The sequence below is a fragment of the Octodon degus genome, unplaced genomic scaffold (assembly GCF_000260255.1).
Source record: "Octodon degus isolate 3935 unplaced genomic scaffold, OctDeg1.0 scaffold00048, whole genome shotgun sequence".
Classification (NCBI taxonomy): Eukaryota; Metazoa; Chordata; class Mammalia; order Rodentia; family Octodontidae; genus Octodon; species Octodon degus.
Genome location: NW_004524624.1, coordinates 362156 through 389179, shown reverse-complemented (window position 1 = coordinate 389179; position 27024 = coordinate 362156). Strand labels below are relative to the sequence as shown.

At 38.9% G+C, this 27024-nt stretch overlaps 1 protein-coding gene across 1 annotated transcript in view; it reads right to left on the bottom strand.

The window, feature by feature from the left end:
• The window catches only part of Mcc (mutated in colorectal cancers), a 592098-nt gene that overhangs the window by 553122 nt on the left and 11952 nt on the right, over window positions 1-27024 (bottom strand). The window contains exon 3 of the mRNA XM_023716377.1: window positions 6663-7078. Coding sequence (XP_023572145.1) covers window positions 6663-7078 — 416 coding nt within the window. The remainder of the gene's footprint in view (window positions 1-6662; window positions 7079-27024) is intronic.

The following is a 27024-nucleotide window of genomic DNA, read 5'->3' as shown; positions in this document are numbered from 1 at the left end:
TCTCCTTCCCTTTGTCCTGCCTCTTTCCTTTCCTCCTTCTAATGTTTCCCTTCCCAAATATATTTCCAGGCTTCTAATTCTATTCCTTCTAATTCTATTCTAGTCCATTGCATTGATCAATTCTATTCCACTGATTCCATTCATCCTATTCTTATGCTCATACTATCTACTTACTGATCAGTGGTATTAGTTACTTTGCCACTGCTGGGAAACAACACCCCAACCCCACAATTTAAAGAAGATACTGAATTTAGCTTATGTTTTCACGGGGTTCAGTTCCAAGCAGGAATGTCATAGAGGAAGGGTCCAGTGGAGAAAACTGCTTACTTAGCTCCGGTTGGCTGGGAAGCACAGCAGGGGAGTAGCACAAGAGGACGGGGGAAGGGGCCAGGTACAATATTAAAGGTCATATCTTGATGATCCACCAAGACACATGCAGAATTGTGCTCCATTAACCTCAGTGGCTCCCACGACAATCAAGTTGACATAATCAACCTTAACCATCCCACCCATGTCCCCATCTATCCCCTTCTACTCTTCCCAGTATGTGGTAATCACAGTTCTACTCTCAACTTTTATGAGATCAACTTTTTATATTCCACACACAATGAAATCATGTGCTACTTTGTTTTGTACCTAGCTTATTTCACTTAATAAAACTATATCCAGTTCTATTCACATTTTCACAAACAACAGGATTTCATTCTTCTTATGGCTGAATAGTATTTCACTAAGCATATGGACCTCATTTCCTTTATCCATTTGTCAGCTCACAGGCACTTGGGTTGTTTTCATTTATTGCTATTGTGAACAGTGCAGATGTCTCTTGAACATGCTAATTTAATTTCCTTTAGATATATACCCAGTAGTAGGATTGCTAGATCATAAGATAATTCTATTTTTAATTTTTTGAGGTAGATTCACACTGTTTTCCATAACAGCTATGCTCATTGACATTTCTGGTAATACTATGCAAAGGATTCCTTTTCATCACATCATTCCCAACACTTACTACCTTTAATCTTTTCATTATTAGCCATTTTTACTGGGAGCAGGGCAATATCTTACTGTGGCTTTGATTTGCATTTCCCTGATGATGACTAACCCTGAATGTTTCTTATGTACTTGTTTTCATTTATAAGTCTTCTTCTGAGAAATATCTATTTAGATTGCCTATTTTAAATGAAAAAATGGGGGGCCCTTTTTAATACTAAGTTTTAGAATTCTTTATATATTCTGAATATCAACCCCTTGTCAGATGAATACATTGCAAACATTTCCTTCTTTTCTGTGGTGGAGTTACCACTGCACTCCACGGACTGCCTCTTTTTCTGTGCAGAAGATTTTTAGTTGATACAATCATACTGTTTATTATTGCTTTCTTTTCCTCTTCTTTTGAGATATTATTCCAAAAATCCACAACCATTCCAATGTCTTGAAGTATTTCCCCTATGTTTTCTTCTAGTAGTTTTAGTTTCCAATCTTATGTTTAAACCTTTAATACATTTTGAATTGACCTTTGTAAGACACAAGTCTAGCTTCATTCTTCTGCATGTGGATATTCAACTTCCCCAGCACTGGTTATTGGAAAAACTATTCTTCCCCAATGCATGATCTTAGTACCTTTGTCAAAATAAGTTCGCTAAATGTGCAAGTGTTTATTTGCAGACTCCATTCTGTCCCATTGGTTTATGTGTCTGTGTTCATGTCAATATCATGCTGTTTTGAATATTCTGAAGTCATACAGTATATTTCCTGCTTTATTACTTTTGATCAAAATGGCTTTGGCTATTACAATATTTTTATAGTTCCATATCAATTTTAGAATTGTTTTTTCTAGTTCTGTGAAATGCCACTGGTATTTTGATAGAGATTATACTGAATCTGTAAATTGCTTTAGGTACTATGGATTTTTTTAATAATATTTATTTTTCCAATCCATAAGCATAAGGAATATTTTCACTTTTTTACATCATCCTAAATTTCTTTCATGAGTGTTTTATAATATGCATTGTAGAGATCTTTCACTTCTTTGGTTAAACTTATTCACAACTATTTTCTTTTTTTGTAGCTATTATAAATGCTTTCATGATTTTTATATCAGATAATTTGCTACTGGCATGTAACAGTGCTACTGATTTTTGAATGTTGATTTTTATATCCGGCAACTTTGCTCAATTCTGGTTCGAGTAGCTTTTGTGGAATTGTGGGGGGTTTCTATATGAAATCTTGTCATTTGAAAACAATGATAATTTGACTTCTTTTTCAATTTGTAAGTCCTTGATTTCAATCTCTTGCCTAACCTAAAACTCTTGGTTAACTCTTGTTAAGTCTTTTAGTACTATGTTGAGATGAAGTGGTAAAAGTGAACATTCTTATTAATCTTAGATATAGATTTCAGCTTTTCTCTATTTCTTTTAATTGTTATTCTGAATGGTTCTATTATGTTGAGGTACATTCCTAGAATATCTAATTTGTTCAAAATTTTCATAAAGGGATGTTGAATTTTATTGAACACCACCCCTTTGGCATCAACTGAGAGGAGCATATGGTTTTTGCCCTTCATTCTTTTTTTAAAAAATGTATTTAGTACAGTGTCTACAGGGTCTCACTACAGCGATTGGACTTGTAGTGATCCTCCTGTTTTCAGCCTCCCAAGTGCTAGGATTACAGGCGTGCACCACCACACCCAGTCTCATTCACTTTCTCGGCTTGCCCTGGGGGTGGGGCCAGCTCAGCACACCAGAGATCAACCCCCTTTCTCTGCACCTGCCTAAGCAGGCACTTTAGTCCCCTGAGCTATCTAGCAGGCCATTTGCCCTTCATTCTATTGATACAGTGTATCATGCTTATTAACTTGTTTATATTGAACCATCCATGAACCTCTGGGTTTAATTTCACTTGATCATAGTGAATAATATTTTTAATGTGCTATTGCATTTGATTTGCTAGTGTTCTGCTAAAGATTTTTGTATCTGTTCAATAAGGATATACTGTAGTTTTCTTTTCTTTTTTCTTTTTTTTGCGGAACTGAGGATTGAATTCAGGCCCTGTGCTTGCCAGTCAAGCGCTTATTCTACAGAGCCATCTCCCCGGCCTATTTTCTCTTTTTGATGCATCTAGTACACTGTACTGATTATTGTTGCTTTGGATTACATTTTGAAGCAGAAAGTGTGAAATATTCAATTTTGTTCTTTTTCAGATTGACTATTTTGGTGTCCTTGAGTTTTCACATGAATTTTAGGATTAGTTTGTCAATTTTTGCAACCATTGTAAAAATTATAATAAGACAACCTGATTTAAGAATGGATAAAGTTTCTAAGTAGACATTTCTCCAAAGAAAACATACAAATGGCCAATAAACACATGCTCAACCTACTTAACATCATTAGCAACTAGGCAAATGCAAATAGGAGCTATAATGAGGTACCACTTTATACCAACAGGATAATCATAATCAAAAAGTCAGATAAGAAGCATTAAAAATATAAATAAAAACCTTCACACACTGCTTGTAGGAAGGTAAATGGTACAGCTATTTTGAAAACAGCCTAGAAATTCCTCAACAACATAAAATAGAATTGACATACGATCCAGCAAACCTACCCCTAGATATATACCCAAGAAAACTGAAAGTATGTCCATACAAATACTTATACATGTGTTTACAGAAGCATTATTTAAAAGTCCAAAAATGTAAATAACCTAATGTTCATCATCTTATGAATGAATAAAAGTATGTTGTCTCTTTAAGATGAAAAATTATTTAATCATAAAAATGAACAAATTATTATACGTACATTAACATGGATTACCCTTTAAAAAAAGTAACATAAGCCAGTCACAAAAGCCACATATTACCTTATTCCATTTATATGAAATGTCCAGAATAGATATATTTATATATTTAAAAATATATTAGTTGTTTCTTATGTTTAGGGGTATTTGGAAAGACTAGAGAATAAGAGGTAAACAGCACAGGATTTGGGTTTCACAAATTTCTCTAAGAAGAAATATCTAAATTGAGATTTGGGGATAATATTAATATTTAAACATTTGCCTTAAATATTTGTTAAAGATGACTTCAAAATAAGCACTTTCATACACTGAAAAGACAAAAAGATGTAAAACTCCAAAAAAAGTTATTTCCACAAATAGAATAACTTTTTTCATATGATATGTAGAGTCTGAAACATTCACTATCATGAAATATGGGATCATTATAAAGTTAATGAAATGAACTAGAAGAACCTACCACAGGACTGGGGATGTAGCTCAGTGGCACAGCACAACCTGGCAAGCCCAAGGTCCTGAGCTTAATTTCTAGGACCACCCCCCACCGCCAAAAAAAAAATTCAATGCAGTGTTCCTGTGCTACCAAAATCCTACCCTTTCCCAGGAGCAGTTCGGCCACTTGGTGGTAGTTTTCAGCTCTGCCTTGACTACTGATAGGGGTGATTTCATGTTCATTTGACGAGGAAGTACCTTGGTAAAAGCAGCAATTCCAAAAATCTCCAGCTAGCTATTGTCCTGTTCTTCTTTTTAACTTTTTTTTGGGGGGGGCGGGCAGGGATGCCAGTATAAAGGGGAAGACTATCCAAGAAAATGCTGGAGACACAAAGTCCCAGCTTTTAATTCTCTGGAATTCACTTCCTTGCCTCAATGTCATTTCTCCACACATGGTATTTCCAGTCCACTCTTCTTTACAATAATGGCTAAGCAAAGGACCAGATCCAAAATAATAAAGCCAGTTTATTATAATAAAGCCAGTTTTTCATGCAGGCTTTATTATATGCATTTATTGCTTCTTCTTGCCAAGAATCTATTTCCTGCTTTTATTACCATAGCTCAGATTTTTGTTTAGAATATAATGTGCCTAGAAATCGTACACTTTCTCAGACTCTACTGCAAGAAGGCATGGTAGGTGTTGGAGTGTGAACGATAAACGACTTTGGGGATCTCTGCTTTAGTGATATAGATGCTATACTTCCTTTCACATCTTCTTCCTTAAAACTTGAGAATGAGGCTGGAGATAGAATTGTCATCTTTGTACTTTGATGAGTGCTCTACATGAAGAATGGCATTGGAGAAAGTTAGAAGGAAGCTTAGCACCATTATGACTATCAGGCTGATACCCATGTCTGAGTAGTTCAGTTCCAGACTCAATAGGTGACAAAGTCAATCCTTACTTGATTGTGGTTAGGTTTCTATGTTACACACCTATATACCATAAGTATAAACTTTGCATATTTAGAAGCTTCCAGAAATTTTTAAATTTTAATAGAGAAAACCGAATTCATATATTAATTAAAAAATCATAGCACTCCAAATTTTATAATCCACTATAGAGAATAAAGGCTATTAAATGGAAACAGCCCAGAGGGATAATTTCTGAATGCCCCGTCCTCACTGAACCCATTTCCCAAGCCATCCCAGTAACTATATTCCAGGTAAAACAGTGCTTGTCTGTGAACACATTTCCACACAAATGCTTTCGAGCCTACTTTCAGTAAGACCCCCATGCCTGTATTCCTCCCACATGGAAATTCTGCTGGCACATAATCTCCTAGATAACTCCACCCACTGTTAAAGTTAGGGTTCAGGGTCAGTTACTGCACATACCTTACAAATTTCAAGCAGAAATGATATAGCTGAAGGAATGTCAACAGCTTTTTCCACCTTTGCCCCAGATGATTTCTGTTCTACCTCAAAATCTATACTTTAGTACCACCTTCTTTACATACAATGCCTCAACTTCCAAAACAAAGTCCTTGAATTTTGTTTATAAAATTCATTATCCCTCCGGGTAAACACAGCCCATGACTGAAAATGAGATGAGCACTGATGTGGCAAGTGTAGCTCACATAAAGCAATATACAGTATCATCAGGCCAAATTGGAGAAAGAGAAGGACAAAATGCGGCCAAATTCCTATCGGCCCTCTTATCCATGTGAAAGTAAATTATGTTGTGCATTGAAACTTAAATGTACATTGCTGTTTCACCTGCTGGTACTGGGGATTGGATCCAGGACTGAGCTAAGTCCTCGCGTGCAGTGGTGATGCAGGACTCCGCCCCTACGCGGTGAGCGACAGAGGGCAAAGGCGTCCCGACAGGTCGCCGCGCAAGCTGGTCAGCGCGCAGAGCTCCAGTTTGCCCCGGAGCGCTGTGTTGCGCTCCGGCCACAGTGTTTCAAATCAATACCGGGTGACACTTTGGACCCACTCTCTGAACTCCGTAAGTTTGGAATAAGGAACTCAGTGGCACAGAGAAGTTCTTCACCAGTTATTTCCCAGTCCGAGTCTGTCGCTGAGAGTATACCTCTCTCCCAGCGCGGCCCCCGGGCGGCCCCCACCCCACCCCCGTAGCCTTCGCAGCGCACCCCAGGGCTCGGGCGGGCTTCGGCGCGCACCCACCGAGGAGCAACCCGGGAGGGCTCGCAGCCGCACGGAGGTTTCCGAACCCACACAAAGACGGCGCTGGGAAAGCTGGACCAGCTGGCACCTCCAGCAGGCGCGCAGAGCGGCAGGCTCTGGCGCTCCCCGCTGCGCCCCAACTTCTCCGCGAGCGTCCGAGCAACTCGCGGAAGTTCGCGGCGCGAGCGCCAGGGCCGAGGGCGGCGCTGAGGGCGGGCCGAGCCGCCGGCCGGCAACGCCCCGCGTACCTGCTGATGTAGCCGTCGCCGTCGCCGTCGCAAGTCTGGAACAGGCGTCGCACGCGCTCCTCCTCGCCCGTGCTGGCCGTGTCGCTGCTGCCGCTGCCGCTGCCGCCGCCCGCGGCCGCCATCATGCGCGCGAGGCGAGCGAGGACGCGCGGCGCGGCGGGAACCCGCGAGCGCTCAGCCGCCCGCCGCCGACCTGCGGCCGCGGAGCATGCCCAGTCCGCGCGGCGCCGCGAGGGTTTTCCCGAGCGCGGAGGACTGGCGCTGTGGGGTCGCCCGCGTGGGCGCTGTGGCGCGGGGGAACAGTGGTCCCTGGAGTCCGGGAGCTCGGGGGCGCCACGGGGGCGCAGGGCAGGCGGGGACCGAGCCTCCGAGAGGGGCGTCGGCGCGAGGCCCCGTCCGCTCGCGGGCCCCTGGCCCTGGGCAAGGACGGGAAATCCCCTTTTCAGGGCAAAGATACACGCTCGCGTTAGCGAGCTCAGTACGGGGTGAGCCCAGTCCCCAGGAATGGTCCAAGTCCAGAACCCGTCGCCCCCACTGCATGTTTTGTTTCCATCCAGGAACGTTAGCAGCGCTGCCCCGACTTGTTCGCGCTCTGCTAGGAGCAATCTGCCCTCCCGCGTGGCTTTCTCCCTGTGGGCTCCGCTGCTGGAAACGGCTCACCCTCCTGGGCGGTGGCGCTAGAGTTGACCTTAGCAGAGTTCTACCTTAGACCTGCGAGGTGCCTCTCTTTTACTAACTCTGTGACAGGAGGTAGATAAGTTCTTCTTCCTGGGGTTATTTTCAGGGTGAAAGAAAAAGGCATCAAAAGAAAACAGGTTAGAGTTCCAGGTCTCCTAAGTGTCAGTAGAAAGGCATGCAGGAGCGGCCACTCTGAAACACTGCACTGTCCTGTTACCACAGCAGAAAGGACCGCAGTGAACCAGTTTGTGGTTTAGTGAGTGACTCATTACAGTGTTCCAGGCTGCCCGCCAGAGGTCTGTGAAGTCCTGTGGTTATTTAAAAGCATGTCCACAGACTCTACGGTGCACTTCTCATCAAGAGGTGTTTTTGTGTCTGCATGAATCTGGCCAGGAACTCATGACTGCCTTCAACTCTTGAGGCTAGACTGGAAAACGCGTTTCCACTTGGCTGTCTCGCTGGGGATCTACATCAATCTTTGAAGTTCTGAGCCGCCTTGAAAGAAATCTGGCTATGCGAAAAAGCATGTGAAGACTGTAGGGAAAAAAGGAGCTGCCCAAGGGAAAAAAAAATTTAAGCATTGACTTTCCTTTCAATAAACCAATAGAAATCAGTAGTACGATTATCCCCACTATCTTAGTATATACATATACATTTCCCCCCCCCCCTTTCTTCTTTCTTTTTTCCTTTCTCTCATCCCAAGTTGTGCCTTCCCTTTGAGCAGTTTCTTTCCCTTTCACAATATCTACTGTACCTTTTGGATTTATTTACTATTTCAAGTTCTTACACTAGGGGGTAATACTATGTTTATACATGTGGGTCTGATTTATTTCACTTATGAGTCTGGTCTCTAGTTGCATCCACCTACCTATAAAACCCTCAAGTTTATCTTTCTTTGTAGCTGAATAATTCTCCATTGTATAAAGCTATCACATCTTTTTTATCCATTCCTCAGCTGATGGGCATTTGGGTTGCTTCCAAGATTTAGCTATGACAAATTGCACTGCTATAAACATGGGTGCAAATATATTTCTGTGGTATAATTGTTTTGACTTTAAGCTGCTATGTTTATTTGTTTATGTAACAATAGATAATTTGTTTATGGATCAAGTCCCTAAGTCTTGGGACTGTGTGTAAGGTCTAAAGGAAGGCAGCCTCTGCCCTCTTTCTTTCCTCTCCACCATCCACCTATTCCTACTTTAATTAAATTTATTTATTTATTTGTTGGCAGAACCGGGAATTGAACTCAGGCCCTTGTGCTTGCCAGGGAAGCGCTTATCCCACTGAGCCATCTCCCTGGCCCTTTAATTCCTTAACTTACCAGTATTTCAGTGATACTTACACAGTAAATAGGATATCACTTTAGAAAATTTGTAAATCTGCCCAGTATGTTTGCTTGAAGTATGCTACCAATATCACATTATTTCTAGCTACAATAGGGCAACTTCTCCAATTTTTGTAGAATAAAACTTTTTGTTGCCTGACAGTATAGGCAGGCTAGAGTTATTCTCACATCCCCCTAGAGAATTAATGGTTTGGGATTTTAAAAGAAAAGGAAAGGTTTTTCTAAGTACAATGTGTACAGCGGGTCTGAAAACCCAAAAAAGTTTCCAAGATTTGAGTGGATTTTTCTATAACTGCATTCCTCATATATAGTAAATGGAGGGTTAGCCTCATCTAGTGGATATTTCAAAGCAAAGAATGTTTTCTTTTTTCCTTAAAGAATGTGCACAATAGTTCTGGGGGATTATATATAAACCACTTTGAATTAATCTGAAAATACCAAAAGTGAATTTTGAGAAATTTCCTAAATTACATGTTGTTATACTTCGGTAACTCAGAAAAGACTGAACATAGACTCAACTTTCCAGAAAAAAAAGACTTCTGAATAGTTATGATGTATTCAAAATTTCATCCGATAAGATTATGGGACAGTAATATTGTATATCATTAAAAGTAGAGATGCCATGTGACTATAAAGTTGATAAATATAAGGCAGGAGGTTGGATTGAGAGCAACAGCTATGACTGTAAATCTAACATACTGGTTATGAATGCCATAATTTCAAAGGTTTTACGTACTTATCTGATATGAGTACATAGCTCAACTTCTTTTTTCCTATCTAGTTTTCTTTTCAGATTCCTCTTGGTTATAATTACCCTTTATATTTATTTATACATTTAAAAAATTATTGCATATAAGACATACTATCTCATTTGTCTTAAGTTGTCAATTTAAATAAAAGCAGCATCAGCACTTGGCAAACTTGATTATTTGGTGCTTGCTTTTCCAAGCTGAGTTTATCTGTACGAAAGCCACATGAAAGAGTTGGAGTGGGAAGCCCATGAAGCTCTCAGCCTACTTTTATCTCTAGGGTATTTTTTAAATGTAAACATTTTTTATTAGTACATACTTGTATTACATAATGTTTACATTCTTTGTGGCAAGTTAGTGCAAATACTTAACACATTCTTTTTTCATCCCTTTTCCCTTCCCTCCCTCCTATCTCCTCCATTTCTTGATCCCCTTCTTCCCCATTAAGATCTGTCATTCAACTTCCTACTACCTACTCTTTTATTTTGCTCTTTATGTTGCACTTTGTGTTTCTCATATAAGAGAAACCATGTGATATTTAAGCTTGTATATATTTATATGCCCTTCAAAATCCCTGTGTTCCTCGAGAAAGCCTTTCTTTACTATTCCAAGTAACACAGATTACAGTAACACTGTGGTTTGTCGCCCCCTGCACCTTGCCCTATAGTGTCAGCTATCTATTCCTAAACAAGGCTGCACATTCCTCATTGAGAGAACATCATGAGGTAAAATTAGGAGAGTTAGTCAGATTTGAGTGAGACCATACCTAGAATTAAGAAGTGTTTAAAACTTTACCTTAATGTTATGTAGTGTGAGTAGATATTTATGAGCCCTATTGATGGGGAGCGTAAGTAAAAGTAAATAAATTCCAAAAAGGTGAAATAATGTACCTATGTCTGCAAAGGAGGAAGCCAGAACTGACCTTGTACCTCTCTGTTCAAACCATGTCCTTCACGTTTACCTTATATTGTCTTAAAGTTAGGGTCTGTGCTATTTATACAAAATGTGATAAAATATAGTGAATGCATAAATTTTAAAAAGTATGTTACAGTAAAAGGCCAATTGCCATTAACCACCCTCAAAATAGTCCCCCTCACTAAATATGTTTATCCCATCGTTCTTGCCACTTTTTTTAAAAAAAAATATTTTACTTCTTTATTTGGTACAGGATCTGGCTACATAGTTTGGACTGACAGTGATCCTCCAGTTTCAGCCCCCCCAGTGCTAGGATTACAGAAGTGCGCCACCACTCTGGGTTTTCTGGGGCCAGTGTGCCATGCAGTACCAGTGATCGAACCTGGGTCCTTGTGTTTGCCAGGCAGGTGCTTAGACTGCCAAACTATCTTCCCATCCCTCTTGTCACTTTCTGAAGCACTTCTAAAAGTATTCTTTTTTTTTTTTTTTTAGATGTTTTTTCTTTTGTTAGTCCATGTTGGAAATTCATGGAGTTTACAGTTGCCTTGGAGAGTGGTCACATGTACACATGTGTCACTGCTTGTTTCTTTTTTAATCCCCTCCCACATCCCTCCCCCTTCCTGCCTCCTCCAATTTCTCTATCTCATTTCTCCTTCTTCCTTCTTCCTTCTTCCTTCTTCCTTCTTCCTTCTTCCTTCTTCCTTCTTCTTCTCCTTCTTCTCCTTCTTCTCCTTCTTCTCCTTCTTCTCCTTCTTCTACTGGGGATTGAACTCAGGCCCTTGCGCTTGCCAGGCAAGCACTTATTCTACTAAGCCATCTCCCCGGCCCCCAAAATTCTTTTTTTTTGGAACCGGGGATTGAACTCAGGTCCTTGCGTTTGCCAGGCAAGTGCTTATTCTACTGAGCTATCTCCCTTGGCCCCTTTTTCATTCTTCTTGACATTATTAGTCTTACCTCATTCTATAGCATATGATGTTCACTTTCATTAAGGGTAAGTTCCTGTACATGGAGTTCGCTTCTTCCTTACCCCTCATGTTTTTACCCCTGGACCATGTCGTTATTGTGTGAGGTACATCTCCTAGGCCCTCTATCCATCCATTTTTATGCTGTTTCTACTTTGCCTCACTCAAATGAGAAATAACATATAATATTTAAGCTTGTTTATTTGGTCTGTTGCATTAAACATTATATTTTCCAGATGCATCCATTTTCCTACAAATGTCTCAAATTGATATAGGGGAAATGAAATTTCCAATGTGAAAGATACCTGGGCCAAGTTCGTGTTCTCGAAAACCAAAGAATGAATTTTAGGAACAACGAAGGTTAAGAGCAGAATATATTTATTGGGGAAATGAAAGCCTCTGTCTGAGAGAGGGACAGAAGGAGGGACCTGAGTGAGTTGCCCCTGGATTCTGTCCCTTCTAGGGATTTTTATAAAAACCATGTGGTAGGGTGGATCTAAGGTGAAAAACATGGGAACTCTCTTAGATGGGCATGAGCTGGGACAAAACTATTATCAACCAATGAGATTACAAGCACCATTGCTCAGGTAAAATAGATTTAATTCCAAGACCAAATGCAGAAGTGAGTCATGTAGAAGCCGGACATGAAGCTGGGACAGGGTCTCTTCCTGTTGAAGATTGGGTTAGTGACTCTTTTGAATCTTTTAAGGTAATTGGTACTTATTTAGAATATCAAATCCTGATGCCCATCCCTAGGGAAGCATGTGGCTGCATTTGCTTACTCTTTTGTCTTGATGTCTAGCCTACAACACTCATGTCTGTCTCTTCCAAAGTTCCAAAGTCACTTTTCTTCCACAATGTCTCCTTGAGGGCCTGGACCTGAGTACCTATAAGATTTCTATCTGATTTAGCTGCCTGCAACAAAATCTGTGATACCACATTTTCTTTATCCAATCATCTGTTGATTGAGATGAATTTTTTTCTAAGGACTGACTTCATGGTGTCCCAGTAGTTTTGATGAGTTATACCATCATGGTCTTTAAATTCCAGAAAAATTTAAATGGCTTCTTTGATTTCTTCTGTGAATCATTGGCTGTTTAGGATATATTATTAATATTCCAGGAACTTTTGTTCTTTCCAAAATTTCTTGTCTTTGACTTCTATCATCATTGCACATGGGTTGATAGTACACATGGGGTAATTTCTGTTCTGTTTTTATGTATTTGGTACAGGATCTCACTACACAGCTCAGACTTGTAGTGATCTCCTGTTTTCAACCTCCCCAGTGCTGGGATTACAGGCATGCACCACTGGTCTCAGTGGCTGCCTCAGCGGGTCCGGGGGGCGGGGCTGGTGCGAATTTCTGTTCTTTTGTATTTACTGCAGCAGGTTTTGTGGACTAGCGTATAATCTATTTTTGAAAATGTACCATGTGAAGCTGAAAAAAATGTATATTCTGTTGTAGAGGGGTGGAATACTATGTACATATCCATTAGGTCATAAGTTCAAAGGTGTGGTTTAGCTCTAAAATTTCTTTTGTTGTTGTTAATTAAGCTATCTCTTTGTGAAATGGGGTGTTGAAATCCCCTGCTATCATTGTTTGTGTTTACTTGATCTTTTAAATTCAGCAGTTTTTGTTTTAAGAATATAGGTGCTCTAGTATATGGTACATATGTTAATCAGTGTTATCTCTGCCTGTTAAATTGATCCCACAGCTAGTATGTAGTGACCTTCTTTGTCTCATCTAATCAGTTTTAATTTGAAGTTTACCATGTCTGATACTAAAATTGCTAATTCTACTTATTTTTGGAGTCCTGGTGCATGAATGTTGTTTTTCATCCTTTAAGTTTTGGCTTATGAATATATTTTGGACTAGATGAGTTTCTTGAATGTAGTAGATTGTTGGGTTCTATTTTTGATCCAGTCGGCCAATCTGTGTCTTTTAATTAGAGAGTTAAGGCTGTTAACGTATTACGGAGATATGTTGGTTCTTTACTATCATTACCTTCATCTGTTGGTGTATCTTTTCCTCTTCCTGATGTTGTTGTGTTGTGGTTTATCCAATGAGCTCACTAGCTTCCTTTGTGTTTTTTGCTGTGCCTAATTTGTTATTTCTGTCAAAAAATCTTCTGAAGTATTTTCTCTACAACTGGTTTTATACTCAGATCTTCTGATCTGGTCTTTTATATGGAAATGTCTTATTGTTCCATTTTGAAAGATAGCTTTCCTGAGTTGGTTAATCTAGGTTGAAAGTTTTTTGCTCTTAGGGCTTAAAATACCTCACTCTAAGCTCTTCTGGCATTTAAGGGATGTGCTGAGAAGTTTGCTATGATTCTAATTGGTTTATTTTTATATGTGTGAGCTTTCCCCCTGTGGTTCGCTTTAAATTTTTGTTTTTTTCTGTTGTTGTTTTTTGTTTTTTGTTTTTTTTTTCCTGGTTAGCTGTGGATTTAATATGGGTATGTTGTGTTGATTCTCTCCATTTATCATAATTGTTTGGTGTTCTATAAGCATCACTTTCGGTTTCTTTGTTCGTTCATTTATTTATTTATTTGGTACCAGTGATTGAACTCATTGGCAGGCAGGTGCTTAAGCAGTTGAACTATCACCCCAGCCCACTTACTTGTATTTTAAACTGTTTATATATGGAAAATTTTCTGAATGATTTCTGTGTGTTAGTGAATCCATCTGTGCTGTCTTCTAGTTTATATCTCTCTTTTTAAAAATTAATTAATTAATTAATTTTGATACAGAGTTGGGCTGACCCTGTGCTCACTTTTGTAGCCCCTAGGCTGGTCTCAAACTTGCAGAGATCCTCCTGTCTCAACCTCTGGAGTTCTGGGATTACAGGCATGTACCATCATGCCTGATTGTGGGGCTGGCACTGTGTGTGGCACAGACATCCAACTGGGAGCCTTGAGCTTGCCAGGCAGATGCTTATGCCACCAAGCTATCCTTCCAGCCCTATCTCACTCTGATGAGCCTTAGGTTGGTCTTCATGTAGTCATCTAATAGTTCAAGAGTCTTTTCTTGTTCTCCTATTTTCTTTTTGACTTCTCTGAGCTCTTTATCATAATTCTCTATTTTCTCCTCAATGTAAGACAGTCTTTGCCTTGGTCATTCCTGCAATTTATAAATTCTATACAGTTTTTTATTCAGGTATTTCTGTCTGACATCTTTTTAAGGATGCCATATCCTTGTTGATTCTGACATTCAGATTTTGAATTGTTTTGGTTAGCTTGTCCAACTTTTTACCAATTTACCCCAAATTCTTTAGAAACATACTGAGTGACGTGCTGTGAAATTTTAGTTCATTCCCTCTTTGAACTCATCTATTTTCTCTATCCCTTCTAAGAACTTTTCATATGTTTCTGCTGCCTGGCATTTGTTTTCTACTCCCTTTGTGACTCCTTGCTCTACCTTGGGAAAGCTGCGGGAGGGCTAGAGATCTTCTATGTCTTTGTTTCCACATGTATTTGCTTTTAAAATAATATAGACCATCTTTTTTTTTTTTTTTTTTTTTTTTTTTTTTTTTGGCAGAACTGGGGATTGAACTCAGGCCCTTGCACTTGCCAGGGAAGTGCTTATTCCACTGAGCCATTTCCCTGGCCCCATACAGACCATCTTTATTCCCCTTCTTTTGGGGGAGAGTTATTGCAGGCTGGGGAGTAGAGAAGTGAGAAGAGTTTGTAATTTGTATGATGATTTTTAGTAGCATGTGACTCCCTGTGAATAATTTTCAGTTCTCTGTGTCCTACACTAGTATTTAGTACTCCTTGTATTTACTTGAGGTGATTTTGACCATGTCCCTATATTTTATCAAAAGCATTATTTCTGCTTCTAACAGTATCTGGTGACTCAGTCTTATAACACTTCTATATGATAATCTTGCAGTCCCTTTCACCCTTTTGTCTATTCTCTGTGTACACTGTAACAGTTTATTACTTGTGTTTGCTCTACAATGGTGTAGGTGAGATGGGTAGAAGGGAGGTCATTTGTGGGTAATGTTAGACATCCAAGGGGAGGTCTAAAAGGGGAAATAGAATGAGAAGAAAAGGTAAATGTAGGATATGGTTTTATTGCAGTAGTTTTAGTTGAAGTGAAGGGTTGATATTGAGAGTTTCAGATGATATTTTTTGGGGGCAAAGAAGAGATATGGGAGAAAGCATATTCATTTCTGACTGAAGAAAGCTATGTGAGAGCAGCCTTGTCTAACCTCATAGAGATTTCTAAAACTATCTGTAGTAGCTTCCTATTGCTACTATAATAAATTACCATAACAGAAATATATTATGTGAAAATAACATAAATTTATTATCTTACAAGTACTGGATATGACAAGTATGAAGTATATAGGGATCAGCTGGTCTCAGTGTGATACTTTCTACCCTGGGAAAAATGGTGTCAGGAATGAGGAAAAGGCAGACAAGAAGACAAAAGCTGGGCTAGGTGGTGACTCATCCACCTGGTTGGTGAGACAACCCCTGGAGCAACAGTATGGATGTTTATTTATACTTTTGGAAAGTTAGTAGCATGTGACACAAGGTTGCCTAGTGACTAATAGCTGACATTCATCAGTCAGGTTGCTTATCTCAGGACTGAAGTAGCTTGTCTGCTTTAGGCACTGAGGCCTAGTCCCACTTTCAGACATTTGACCAATTTTCTAGCTTCCATAGAGAATCAGGTAACTTCTGGAAGCTATTGAAAAGAATTACTTTTCTTGTCTTTTCAGCAGCTAAAGGCTCCTTGGTTATGGGTTCCTCCTGCCACCTTCAAAGTGCACTGAATATCAGTTTCAAATCTCCCACTTGATTTCCTTTTCTCTCTTCACACTATACTTTTCTGAGTATGTGGTACTGAAGAATGAATTTAGGGCCTTTACATAGCTATATTCCTAGACACATTCTTTTATTGTTGTTTTATATTTTGAAACAAGCTCCTACTAAGTTGCTAAGATTTGCAGACTGGGCTTAAACCTGTGATTTTCCTGCTTGACCTTATATTACCATGTATATCTTTTACACAATGAAGGACCATTGTGATTACTGTATAAAGGGCTCAATAAGATAATCCAAGATAATTTTCTTCACTCTTCACTTCAGGTTGACTATGAACCCACTTTGTAGCCCAGGGTAGCCTTGAACTTATAGTGTGTACCATGAAGCCTGGCAAGTCTGCTTGTTTTATACTCAGCTAAGTAAAAACTGCAATTCTATTGGTCGCATTAATTTCTCTTTGACATGTAACATATTTGTAGGTTCCAGGGACAATGATGTAAACATCTTTGGAGGAGACATTACCATGCCTATCAAATTGTCCTTTATTGAAATGAAATAGCTAGGCTTTTATACGAGTGTCTCAATATGTCATTGGCTGTTGGTTACCTTTAATGGATCCACAGCCCAGGAAGATTGAGACTTGGGCGAGGTATCTCTCTATAGCAGAGTTGATTGGATTCTGAGAGGAATGGAAGTCTGATAGACTGATAGCAGAAGACTGTCTTCTTTAACACCTCATGTTAATCACAGTCCACTCCTTGAATTCTTTGCATCACTTCTTTATACACGTTTGAGGAGCAGCTCTGCTGTCAGGGTTTGTAAGGAAATAGATTTAATACAGCACAAACAATTTATAGGATTATTTTATAATATTCACCAAAAAAATCAAACAAAAAAGGGTACAAGTGATCTGTCCACACACTAGAGGCCCAAAAAATCCATCTGGGGCCTAGATCCCATAGCAATGTTCTTCAGGAGTCCAGCTGAAGATCTGCAGCACATGACAATGTCTCATGTAGGAACTGCACTAGGGAGGCCCAGAGGTCAGTGGAAGCTAGAAAGTCTGTACCAGTGAGATGAAGGATCCATGTCAGCAAGCTGAGGGATCTGCATTAGAGCCAAAAATAATGTTTTGAAGCCAGGAAGTAATGCCAAAAGCAAGGACCAGAGCTCCCCTGAAGAGAACCACAGCCGTCTTCACCAATAGTGAGGACACAAGTGTCTCCGATGATAAGGACAGCTGAGTTCATATCTAGAAACCCAGCATGAAAAGCTTCTCCAGGAGAATCAACAGCACCATCTTCCCCTCCAGTTCTGCTTTTATGCAGTTGACATCAATCCTTGGGTGGGCCTTCCACATCCAGAACCATGCTGAATCAGTTCACCTGGCTGTTACAAGTTGACTGTTAGTTAACCCACCATAAGGTCTTTCTGGATCCTGGTGGGCCTGTACTTCTAGGAAAGTGAGTATGAGAGAGAGAGAGAGAGAGAGAGAGAGAGAGAGAGAGAGAGAGAGAGAAACAGACACTGGCTGAAGCTCTTCAAGTAGAAAAGCAAACCTATAAAGAATGTGTGTCTATGCCTGTGTATATGACTTACTGGTTTTATACTGAATCCCTTCAAAGTAGAAGTGGCCCAGTGCAATCAAACAACCATCAAGTGATCAAGTGGTCTTCTCAAAGAAATGTGCCACATTGGGACCCAGCATTAGTCTCTGTTTATGTCAGATTGGGTATTTGACAGCAACTATATCAACCTTCTTAAGTACTCATATTGTTTAGCATAGGCGTAGCTTCTATTTCTGTCATCAAGACTACTTGCTTTATATGTCCATTATCCTAGCATTGGGGTGACTGATAACAGAAGATGATTGGTATCATCTGACCAAAATCATCTTGGTTTTTCAGTGCCTTTTTTTGTATTGGATGCCCTTTGCTAAAGATTTGTATGTGGTATAAAGGTCTTCATGTTTTGTATCCACCTCTATATGTTCAATTTATATCTCTTCCTAGTCTACCTTCTCTCCCTATTCTACCTATTTTCCTTCTTTAAAGCACCTGACAACTATGCAGGCCATTTGCTACTCCCAATATGTTTTTGCATGCCATTTGCTACACTACATATACTTTTGTGCCATTTTTCTCTGTACTAAATGGATGATAACTTGGAGTTTTACTCATGGAGAGTATTTCCCTTGCTACAGGGTTGGTTGCCAGGGAAACACATCTGGAGATAGAATTTGGTGTACAACATATCTATTAAAGAGTATCCTCGATAAGACTGGGGGGAAAAAGAGAAAAAAAGCAGAATGGAACAGAAGAAGTCTATCTTTTAGTCCATCTTGTCAGTCTTGGTTGATCTAGTAGGAAATTCTAGAACTAATATGATCTTAAAGAGCTGTCCTGCCATGGATGAGACCTTATATCACTACCTCAATGAGTCACTAGATGGAGCTTACTCTAAAAATGGTCTGACTCTGGTCAAGGAGTTTCTTTTGTTTCTTACCCTGAGTGAATTCCTGAAGAGTCTGACAGCTGATGGCTGTTCTTACTACCAGTTTTGGGTGGAATGGTTTAGATCTCAAATGTCTCCAAAGGCTCATGTGTGGCAGGCTTGGTTCCCAGGAGAGCAGGGCTCAGATATTGGGTATTTGGTTATACATGAGGACTCTGATATCACAAATTGATTGAATCATTCATGTTAATAGCTTAATGGCTTGGGAAGGGTCTTTCTTTTAAAAATGAGGTCTAGGTTTGCCTCTGTATCACCAGGAGGTGAGAAGTTTGGATTTTTGACTATGATGCCTCTCCATAAGCCTAAAAGCAATGGATCCAACAATGGACTGAAATCATGAGCCCAAACAAATCTTTCATCTTTTAAATAACATATTTTGTCTTCATGATGGAAATATAACTAACACACTGGAGCAACAAATCCTTGCTTGAAAGAGAATTGGGTATAACATCTTTATGTCCATACAGAAGTAGACAGCTTGAGTTCAAATTTTACCTGTGCTAATTACTTTTTGGGTGATCTTGAGAAAGTTACCTAGCCTCTCTTCAGTATTCTCACCTGTAAAATAGGGGTAATAGTAGCACTTATTTTATAGTGATTTTTGTGAAATTCTGAGAAAGAATTCATATAAAGTACAGTGAGTTAGTGGGAAGAGTTCAGTGAAACTTAGCTGTTGTGGTTTTTACTCTAAAGTTAGATCAAGCTGTACATCATTATATTTTTAGATCTTTATTGTTGAATATCAGATATCAGATTCTCTTTTTTATTTCATCGGATTCTCTTTTATAGCATGCAGAATATTTAGGTGAGCTGAGTGTTTGTACCATCATTATCCCTCTCTTAGTGCCTCCCATGGAGACTGCCTCTCCAGGCACCTCCACCTAACTGGAAATGGAGGTGGCTGCGAATCACCTGGCAAGTAGGCAATGTCAGTTGACTTTACATAATTCCTAGATAAATATCATCTCTTGTGAGGAGCCTAGGTAACTTGGATTTAAACTGAGCGACCATACACTGTGAAGGATCAAACTGGTCCCTAGTGAGAACAATACTGAGGCCACCAACTCCAGAGAGAAGAGCTGAATGCCAGCATCATGTGTCAAATTCATTGAGCAGTGATTATGAATTGAAGGTTGGAATTCATGAGTGAGTTACAGAAGCATCACGGTGGGTGGTGATAAGACTTAAAAAACTTAGTGAAATAAAAAAATAATTTATTATATTTAATATTGTCTTTACTGTTGTATAAAACATTTTTATTTATGTAAGATATATATCTTATGTATCTGGGTGATGAACACTACTTTAGGAAAAAGGCAGTGTTATTCATTTCTTTTTTTCCTCTCTCTTTTGAAACCTTGCTCTCATTTCTCTCCAGTTCATTCACCCTCTAGTTGTTTATGCTTGAGGTGATCAAAGAAAAATCCATTTTGTTTTTGTACTGTTTTTTCCTTCTCTTGGTCCCAAGGTGGGCCTAGAAGTCTGACCTGCACTAGTTATCTCTCCTAGCAGGCAAAGAAGCCAAGAATGAGTTAAGCTGCTGAGTTCTGGGATAGGGCTGGAGCAGGCTTTTTATCTGAGTTGGATATAGGCAGTGAAGAAATGATTGAGAATGTCACATGGATTCTCAAATCTAAGTAACTAGGCAGAAAGCTGGCATCAGTGTCAGAAAAAAAGGTGGGAAGTGTTGAATTGATCTTGCTGTGCTGAAATGGGAGGATGGGAAGCTCAAGAAAGGAAGTCCCAAAGTAACTAGACAACATCTACAGAAATACCTCATGATTTGAAAACAAGCAATATTAAGAACTTGCAAGTAATTTTTAATCTTTGATAATTTTACCTACAAATTTACATATATCAACTATGCCCAGAAGGACATGCTAGGAGAGTGAATTTAACAGCTACATCCATTTACAAATCACTCAACCTAAAATTGTGCATTTCAATATATATACATTTTCCCTTAAAAATGATCATAATTGAAGGTTGGGATATGTGTGGAGGTACAGATGAATAAAGACTATCCAACTGTTGGGGCTGACTTTTAGGTTATAGAGATTCATGATACTATTCTGCTTACTTTGTATTTGAAATTTCCCACATTACAAACTTGCAAAAGTATCTTTTAATGACTTTAATATTGTTTCTTGTTTTTACTCTAATCCTAAATCAGTATTATTCTTTTCTCCATAATCTCAAACCAACATGAGGGCAATCCATGGGCTTCCCTGTTTCCATATGCTTGGCTGCTCCCAACCAAGTCTCCTCCTCCCCTACCGCCTTTGTTGGTTTTTTTGAGAAGGATTTTTTTTTTTTTCTGGCTCAGCCTGCCGAAAGAGAGGATCTGGTGTGGCATGTGGAGCTGGGGATTGAACCGCTGTTCCTCAAGCCTGACTTTTGTCCACTTGGGAGCTTATACAACTGAGCTAACCATCAAGCTCTTTTCTGGTTTTTTGAGACAGGGTCTTGCTGTGAGGTTGAGAGTGGTCCTGACTCACTATAGAGCCCAAGCTGGCCTTGAACTTGGAACAATCCTCATGCCTCTGCCTCTTGAATGCTGGGATTAAGTTGTACCCCACCATTCCTAGCTCAATCAAGTTGTGAAGTCATGATAGCCTTAGTTTCCAAGAGACTATGATAAAAAGCATGTTTATTATAGTCACACTGGAAAACCAGAAAAAATCCAAGAACTTGGGTGAAGTGGCACATACCTCTAGATCCAGCTCCTTGAAAGACTGAGGCAGAAGAATCACTGGAACCCAGGAACTCAGTGTTAAAGTGAAACTCTATTGCTCCTCTTCTCACAAAGAGGAGAAGGAGAAGCTGGGATAAAGGATGAGGAGAAAAAAAATTCAAGAGATAGAAGTGTTGGCATTGTGTTCAAAACATTTATTTATTCTATAATTTCTCTCCTAACCCTACAAGTCTTTTAATATCAGAGAACCTCTCAGGAGTCTGATGATAAGAGATTTACACTTATTCTTTCTTTCAGTTGTATGTTAATAGTTAAGGAAATAAAGGCTGTATCCACCAGAAGACTACATGCAGTTTTGAATTATGAATAGAGAAGGTGGTGGCTCCCACTTGCAATTCAACTTATGTGGCTTGCTCTAACAGGAAGTCATAATTAATCTTTGAGGTCCAACATAGCATAAGCTATGTAGAATTAATTATGCAGAGCTAGGAAATTAAAGCCTTGCTGATGAAGAAGTAGCCTAATTGACTATCTCCTTGGTAACAAGCCCAGATCCAGAGTGCACTGCCAGATGGTAATCTTGATCCCCAATAATATGAGGCAGAATTAGAGCCACCATGTGATAAGGGTTAGTAAAAAGGTATTTCAGTCCTGGATCTTCAAGTAACTGTAGAATTTTGGGCAATCTACCCAGTCAAATCTATACTTCTATTTTCTCATCTGTAGAATGATCCAGCTGATTTCCAGAGGTTTTTTTTTTTTTTTTTTTTTTTGAACTGGGGATTGAACTCAAGCCTTTGCGCTTGCCAGGGACCTGGCCCCTAGAAGTCCTTTCTATTTCTAAAATTCTATGACTTATTCTCCATAGTTTCACTTACCTATTACTTTGAAGCATTACCAGTGAAGCAGCTCTGTGTTACCTAATTCTTGACAAATTCCATGCTCCCAAGCATAATAACAATGACTCCTTGCATGTGGTAATTCTGGAGATAATGAGGTAGAACTTCCAGCTTACTAACTTCTCAGGAGCTATAGCAGTTTCTGTTATCACATTAAGATTTCTTTGCAATTTGGAAATTTCACTTTAAAAATTCCTTATTAAAGTGAAAGAGCAATCCTTAGCACTTATTCCAAACTTTTGGACATAGTCCATTTAAGAGGTCATATGGGCCAGGGGAGACAGAGTAGTTGAAGAACTGTTATCCTCCAGCCTTACTTGTAATATCCTCCTCTTCTTCTATTTCTCTATTTTCTCCTTAACTCATTTTAAATTTTAATCCCCAAGGGCAAAATTGACATATTTAGGACTTATATACTGCATATAATTTTATGGTCTGTTTTAGATTTCATTAATTAACTACAAATGTAGTTTAAACATTTAAGGTGGCAAATTAATGGTTACCTCTGTTTGCCATTTTCTGGGCTGAATGGTGCTGCTGTGATAGACAAAAGTGTCATAATTGTTTGAAACAGCTATTCCTCCTGATACTGCAAGACTGAAATTGACTAAGGGTCATGGAAAATACTGTGTCACAGTGCCAAAGAACTAGTGGCTGGGCCAAACAGGCAGCAGCTTCTCATCCCCAATAAATTGAAGAGGTAAGATTTTGCAACAGACTCAAAAACCCAAAATTCAGCCACACCTGGAAGAAGCAAACAGAGAGAGGAAAAAGAAAAGTAGGGATAGCTATTATATTTGCAGACAAAGAAATTTTCAAGAGAGATAAAAGAAGGTCCCTTTATCTTTTTAAAGGGAACAATCCAAGTGGAAGAGATAGCAATCATAAATATATGTGTAACAAATATCAGTACACAACAATGTAAAATAAATATTTATAGGCATGAAAAATCAAATAAGCACTAATGCAATTGTACTGGGGGATCTCCATACCCAACTATCACAAAGGACAGATCAGCTAGACAAAAAAATCAAAATCAAGTACTAGAACTAAACCGAACTTTTGAATACATGGACTTAGTATACATCTACAGAGTGTTCCACCCTTCATCAGAATACACATTCTTCCCAGCTACACACAAGATGTTCTCCAAAATAGAATACATACTAGCCATAGAACAAACTTAATTAAATGCAAAAGGAATCAAAATTATACCATGCATATTATTAGACAATAGTGCAATGAAATTGGAAGTCAATGGCAAAAGAAATTATAAGAACTTCATAAACACATTCAAATTAAATAGCATTCTCCTGAATAGCCAATGGGTTATGGATGAAATTAAACAAGAAATTAGGCAGTTTTTACAATTAAATGATAATGACAATACAACATACTGGAACTTAAAGAGACTCAACAAAAGCATTCCTAAGGAAGAAGTTTATATCTGTGAAGACTTACATCAAGAAAACAGAGCAGGTGCAAATAAGCAGCTGAATGGGAAACCTCAAACTTCTAGAAAAAGAAGAGCAGGCTAGCTCAAAAGTTCATATGAGCGAGAAAATTATAAATATTGAGCAGAAATTAGTGCTTTTGAAAATAAGAAAACAATGCAAAGAATCAATGAATCAAAGAGTGTACAAGCTTATCAAAGAAAAGGAAAGAAGGGCAGGTGAGATAGCTCAGTAGACTAAGTGCCTGCTTTGGCAAGTGCAGAGACCAGGTTTTGAACTGCTGAGCCAGTGACTGAGTTGGGACATGGTGGTGCATGCCTGTAATCCGAGCACTGGGGAGACTGAAAATAGGAGGATGACTGTGAGTCCAAGCTGTGTAGTGGAACTCTACCAAATACATAAATGGGAGGGGTAAGGAAAGAAGACTCAAATCCAAGTAAATAGGAATGAAAAGGGTGAAGTCACAATAGACCCTGCAGAAATCCAAAAGATCATCTACACCTACTTTGAAAACTTGTATTCTAATAAGATGAAAAATTCAGAAGAAATGGGAAGGTTCCTAGACACATCCAAATTACTAACTTGAACTATTTTTGCCTTTTAAAAAGTTACCATTTCAGGGCCCATGAGATAGCTCAGTGGACTAAGCACCTGATTAGGCAAGCACAAGGGCTGGGATTCAAATCCTGGCACCACATGCAGTGCAGGCCCCGCCCCCGTCCATGCTGAGCAGGCGACTGAGTCTCAGCGTGGTGGTGTGGGCCTGTAATCCCAGTGCTGGGGAGGCTGAAAACAGGAGGATCACGGATCACTATGAATTCGAGCTGCCTAGTGAGATCCCGTACACACAAAAAGAAAGTTATCATTTTCACACTTGCCCCAAGTAAAATCAATAGTACAAAGAGCACCTATATATCCATCACCCAGACTCAGTGACCACAAGGATTTTGCTTGTAAAAAATTTGAAGAAAATCACCAGTGAGAGTATTATATTTATAAAGTATTCCATAGGGAAGACATAAATCATTATTTTGTAAATTGTGAATATGTTTGCTAACCTGTTATGTCCACATTTTTTAGATGTTGAATGATCTTTTTTTTTCTTCCTTTTCTCTTTTTTTCCCCATAATTTTACTGAGAAACAAATAGCAATGAGACAGTTTCAAACCAAATTGGAGGGACAGTTTCAATAATTCACACATTGCATACATTCTTCCTAGTGGTTAATTGCTGTACAAGATGCAGACATGATATCCTATTTACAAACACTGTTAGAACAAATCCCTCCATTCATTAAGAGAATGTAACTATATATCTATCTTAACCATTTTGAATACACAGATACAAAATGGACGTTCATCTGTATCCTCTTTTTTGTTTAGTTCCGTTATTTGAATATTATAGGTGTGTAATTGACCTGAGTCCCCTAGAGCTCAACATAACAGCATGGCTTTACTTCTTATATTTCATTTTTATACTTTTCTGCTGGATGGTTAAGACCAAGGCAAAGCAGGACCTATGCAACAAGAGTTGTAGCTTTTGGGCAAGGCAATGATCCTGAGAATCTTCAGAAGATTTTTGAATCTAGCAGTTAATTGGAAAGATTCTCACCTTGACTAACTATATATACTGATACCTGTGAAATAAGCAACTGCACTGAAGATGGTAATGTGTCCACATTTTGAGGCTGAGGTTTTAGTGTTTGGGAGATAGTTCAGGATGTTCCAGATGTTTTTTTTTGAGACACATTTTGCGAAAGAAATTCAATTAAAATTAAAAAAATTAAAGCCTAAAACCTAAGAGATTGCTTCTGTTTATATTTTTATGAGTTTATATGTGCAGAATACATTGTTTAATGCTTCACATTATGATTGACACATCCTATCATATAATAATGGACAAGGAGGAAGAAAACAAACTAGTTGACAGAATCTTCCAACAGAAAGACTATATTTTTATGATTTTTAAATACTTTTTCCTTACATGAACCCAACTTCTACATCTCAACTTTTATTATAGCTACTGATGTTATTACAATACATAGTTCGCAGTTGTACATTATAATCAATAATGTTCAGGACTAGGATCAAAAGCAAACAGATGGCTTTCTAGTACCACCTTGTGGCTAACTTACTAATGCATACTTCAAGTTGATTGCTGTGGCAATAGGTAGGTAGGTAGGTAGGTAGACAAAAATGCATCACATAGCAAAATATTTTAAAATATGTATATGCTATATGTGTATTAAATGCTATATCTAGAAATGATTTTACAATTATTTAAATATCAGATAGCGAGAGACATTCCATTCTATAGGGTCAGATACAACACAACTTAACCTTCCTAGAATTAACTTAATCTTATATAATTCATTGGTCCCTAGTTCTTGTCTAGGTTTGCTTTGGAATTCTAGAGGAGTCAGTAGATATCAAGGTATCCATGTGGGAAAAAGTTCTTGATCCTTGGTTGTCAAACAACATAGGACTCTGTTAAGTCATTTGTTGCTTGCTTCCAACTGCAAGATTCCTTCAGGTTAGGTGTGTCTGCTAATTCTAGACTTTTGGGGGCATCAGGATTCCTCTGTTGCTCTACAACACACTGAGCCCCATCTGCCTAGACACAGTACCCCAGAATTCTTTCCTGGATTGTCTCTCTGGATTTCCACTCAGGAAATCAGCTTTCTTAGTTCATTTTCCATTGATAATACCATAGTATCACAGACTAGGTAAGTTATAAAGAGAAGAGGTTTGTTTTAGCTTAGGGTTCTGGCCCAGGGTTGAAGAGTTGCATCTGGTTACTGCCTTCTTGCTGGAAAAATGTGTATGTAGTGCACAACATTATATGGCAAGAGGTAGAGTCTGTCTTTTCTTATAAAACTGCCAGTATTCAATAATGGAAGCACCACACTGATGAAGTTACCTAATCATAATTGTCTCCATACGGCTTCCCTCTAAACAACATGGTTGGATTAAGCTTCTCTCCTACTAATGTTTCACAATGAAAATTAAACTCCAGCATGAGTTTCGGTGACAGAAAACTATGTTCAAATCATAGCAGTAGCACTTTGATTCTAGGAGCCATTGTGTTTTAGACTCTGCCAAATCATCCAGGATTTACTTTGTTCTACTTTATTGGAGCAAGAAATCTGCATCTTTTTTTGTGAGTCACTAACATGTGACTTATTGCTCTCCCAAGTTGTAGGGAGCCAAAATTAACCCAAGACATTATTCTTTGAAATAATAGATCTTAATGACCTGTTTGGTTGAAAAAGAAAGAAGCGGAACAATGGCACAATGGGAATGGTAAGGTGATAAAGGGTAGAAGAAAATTTCTGTAATGGCAATAATAAAAACACATTGAATATATATATATA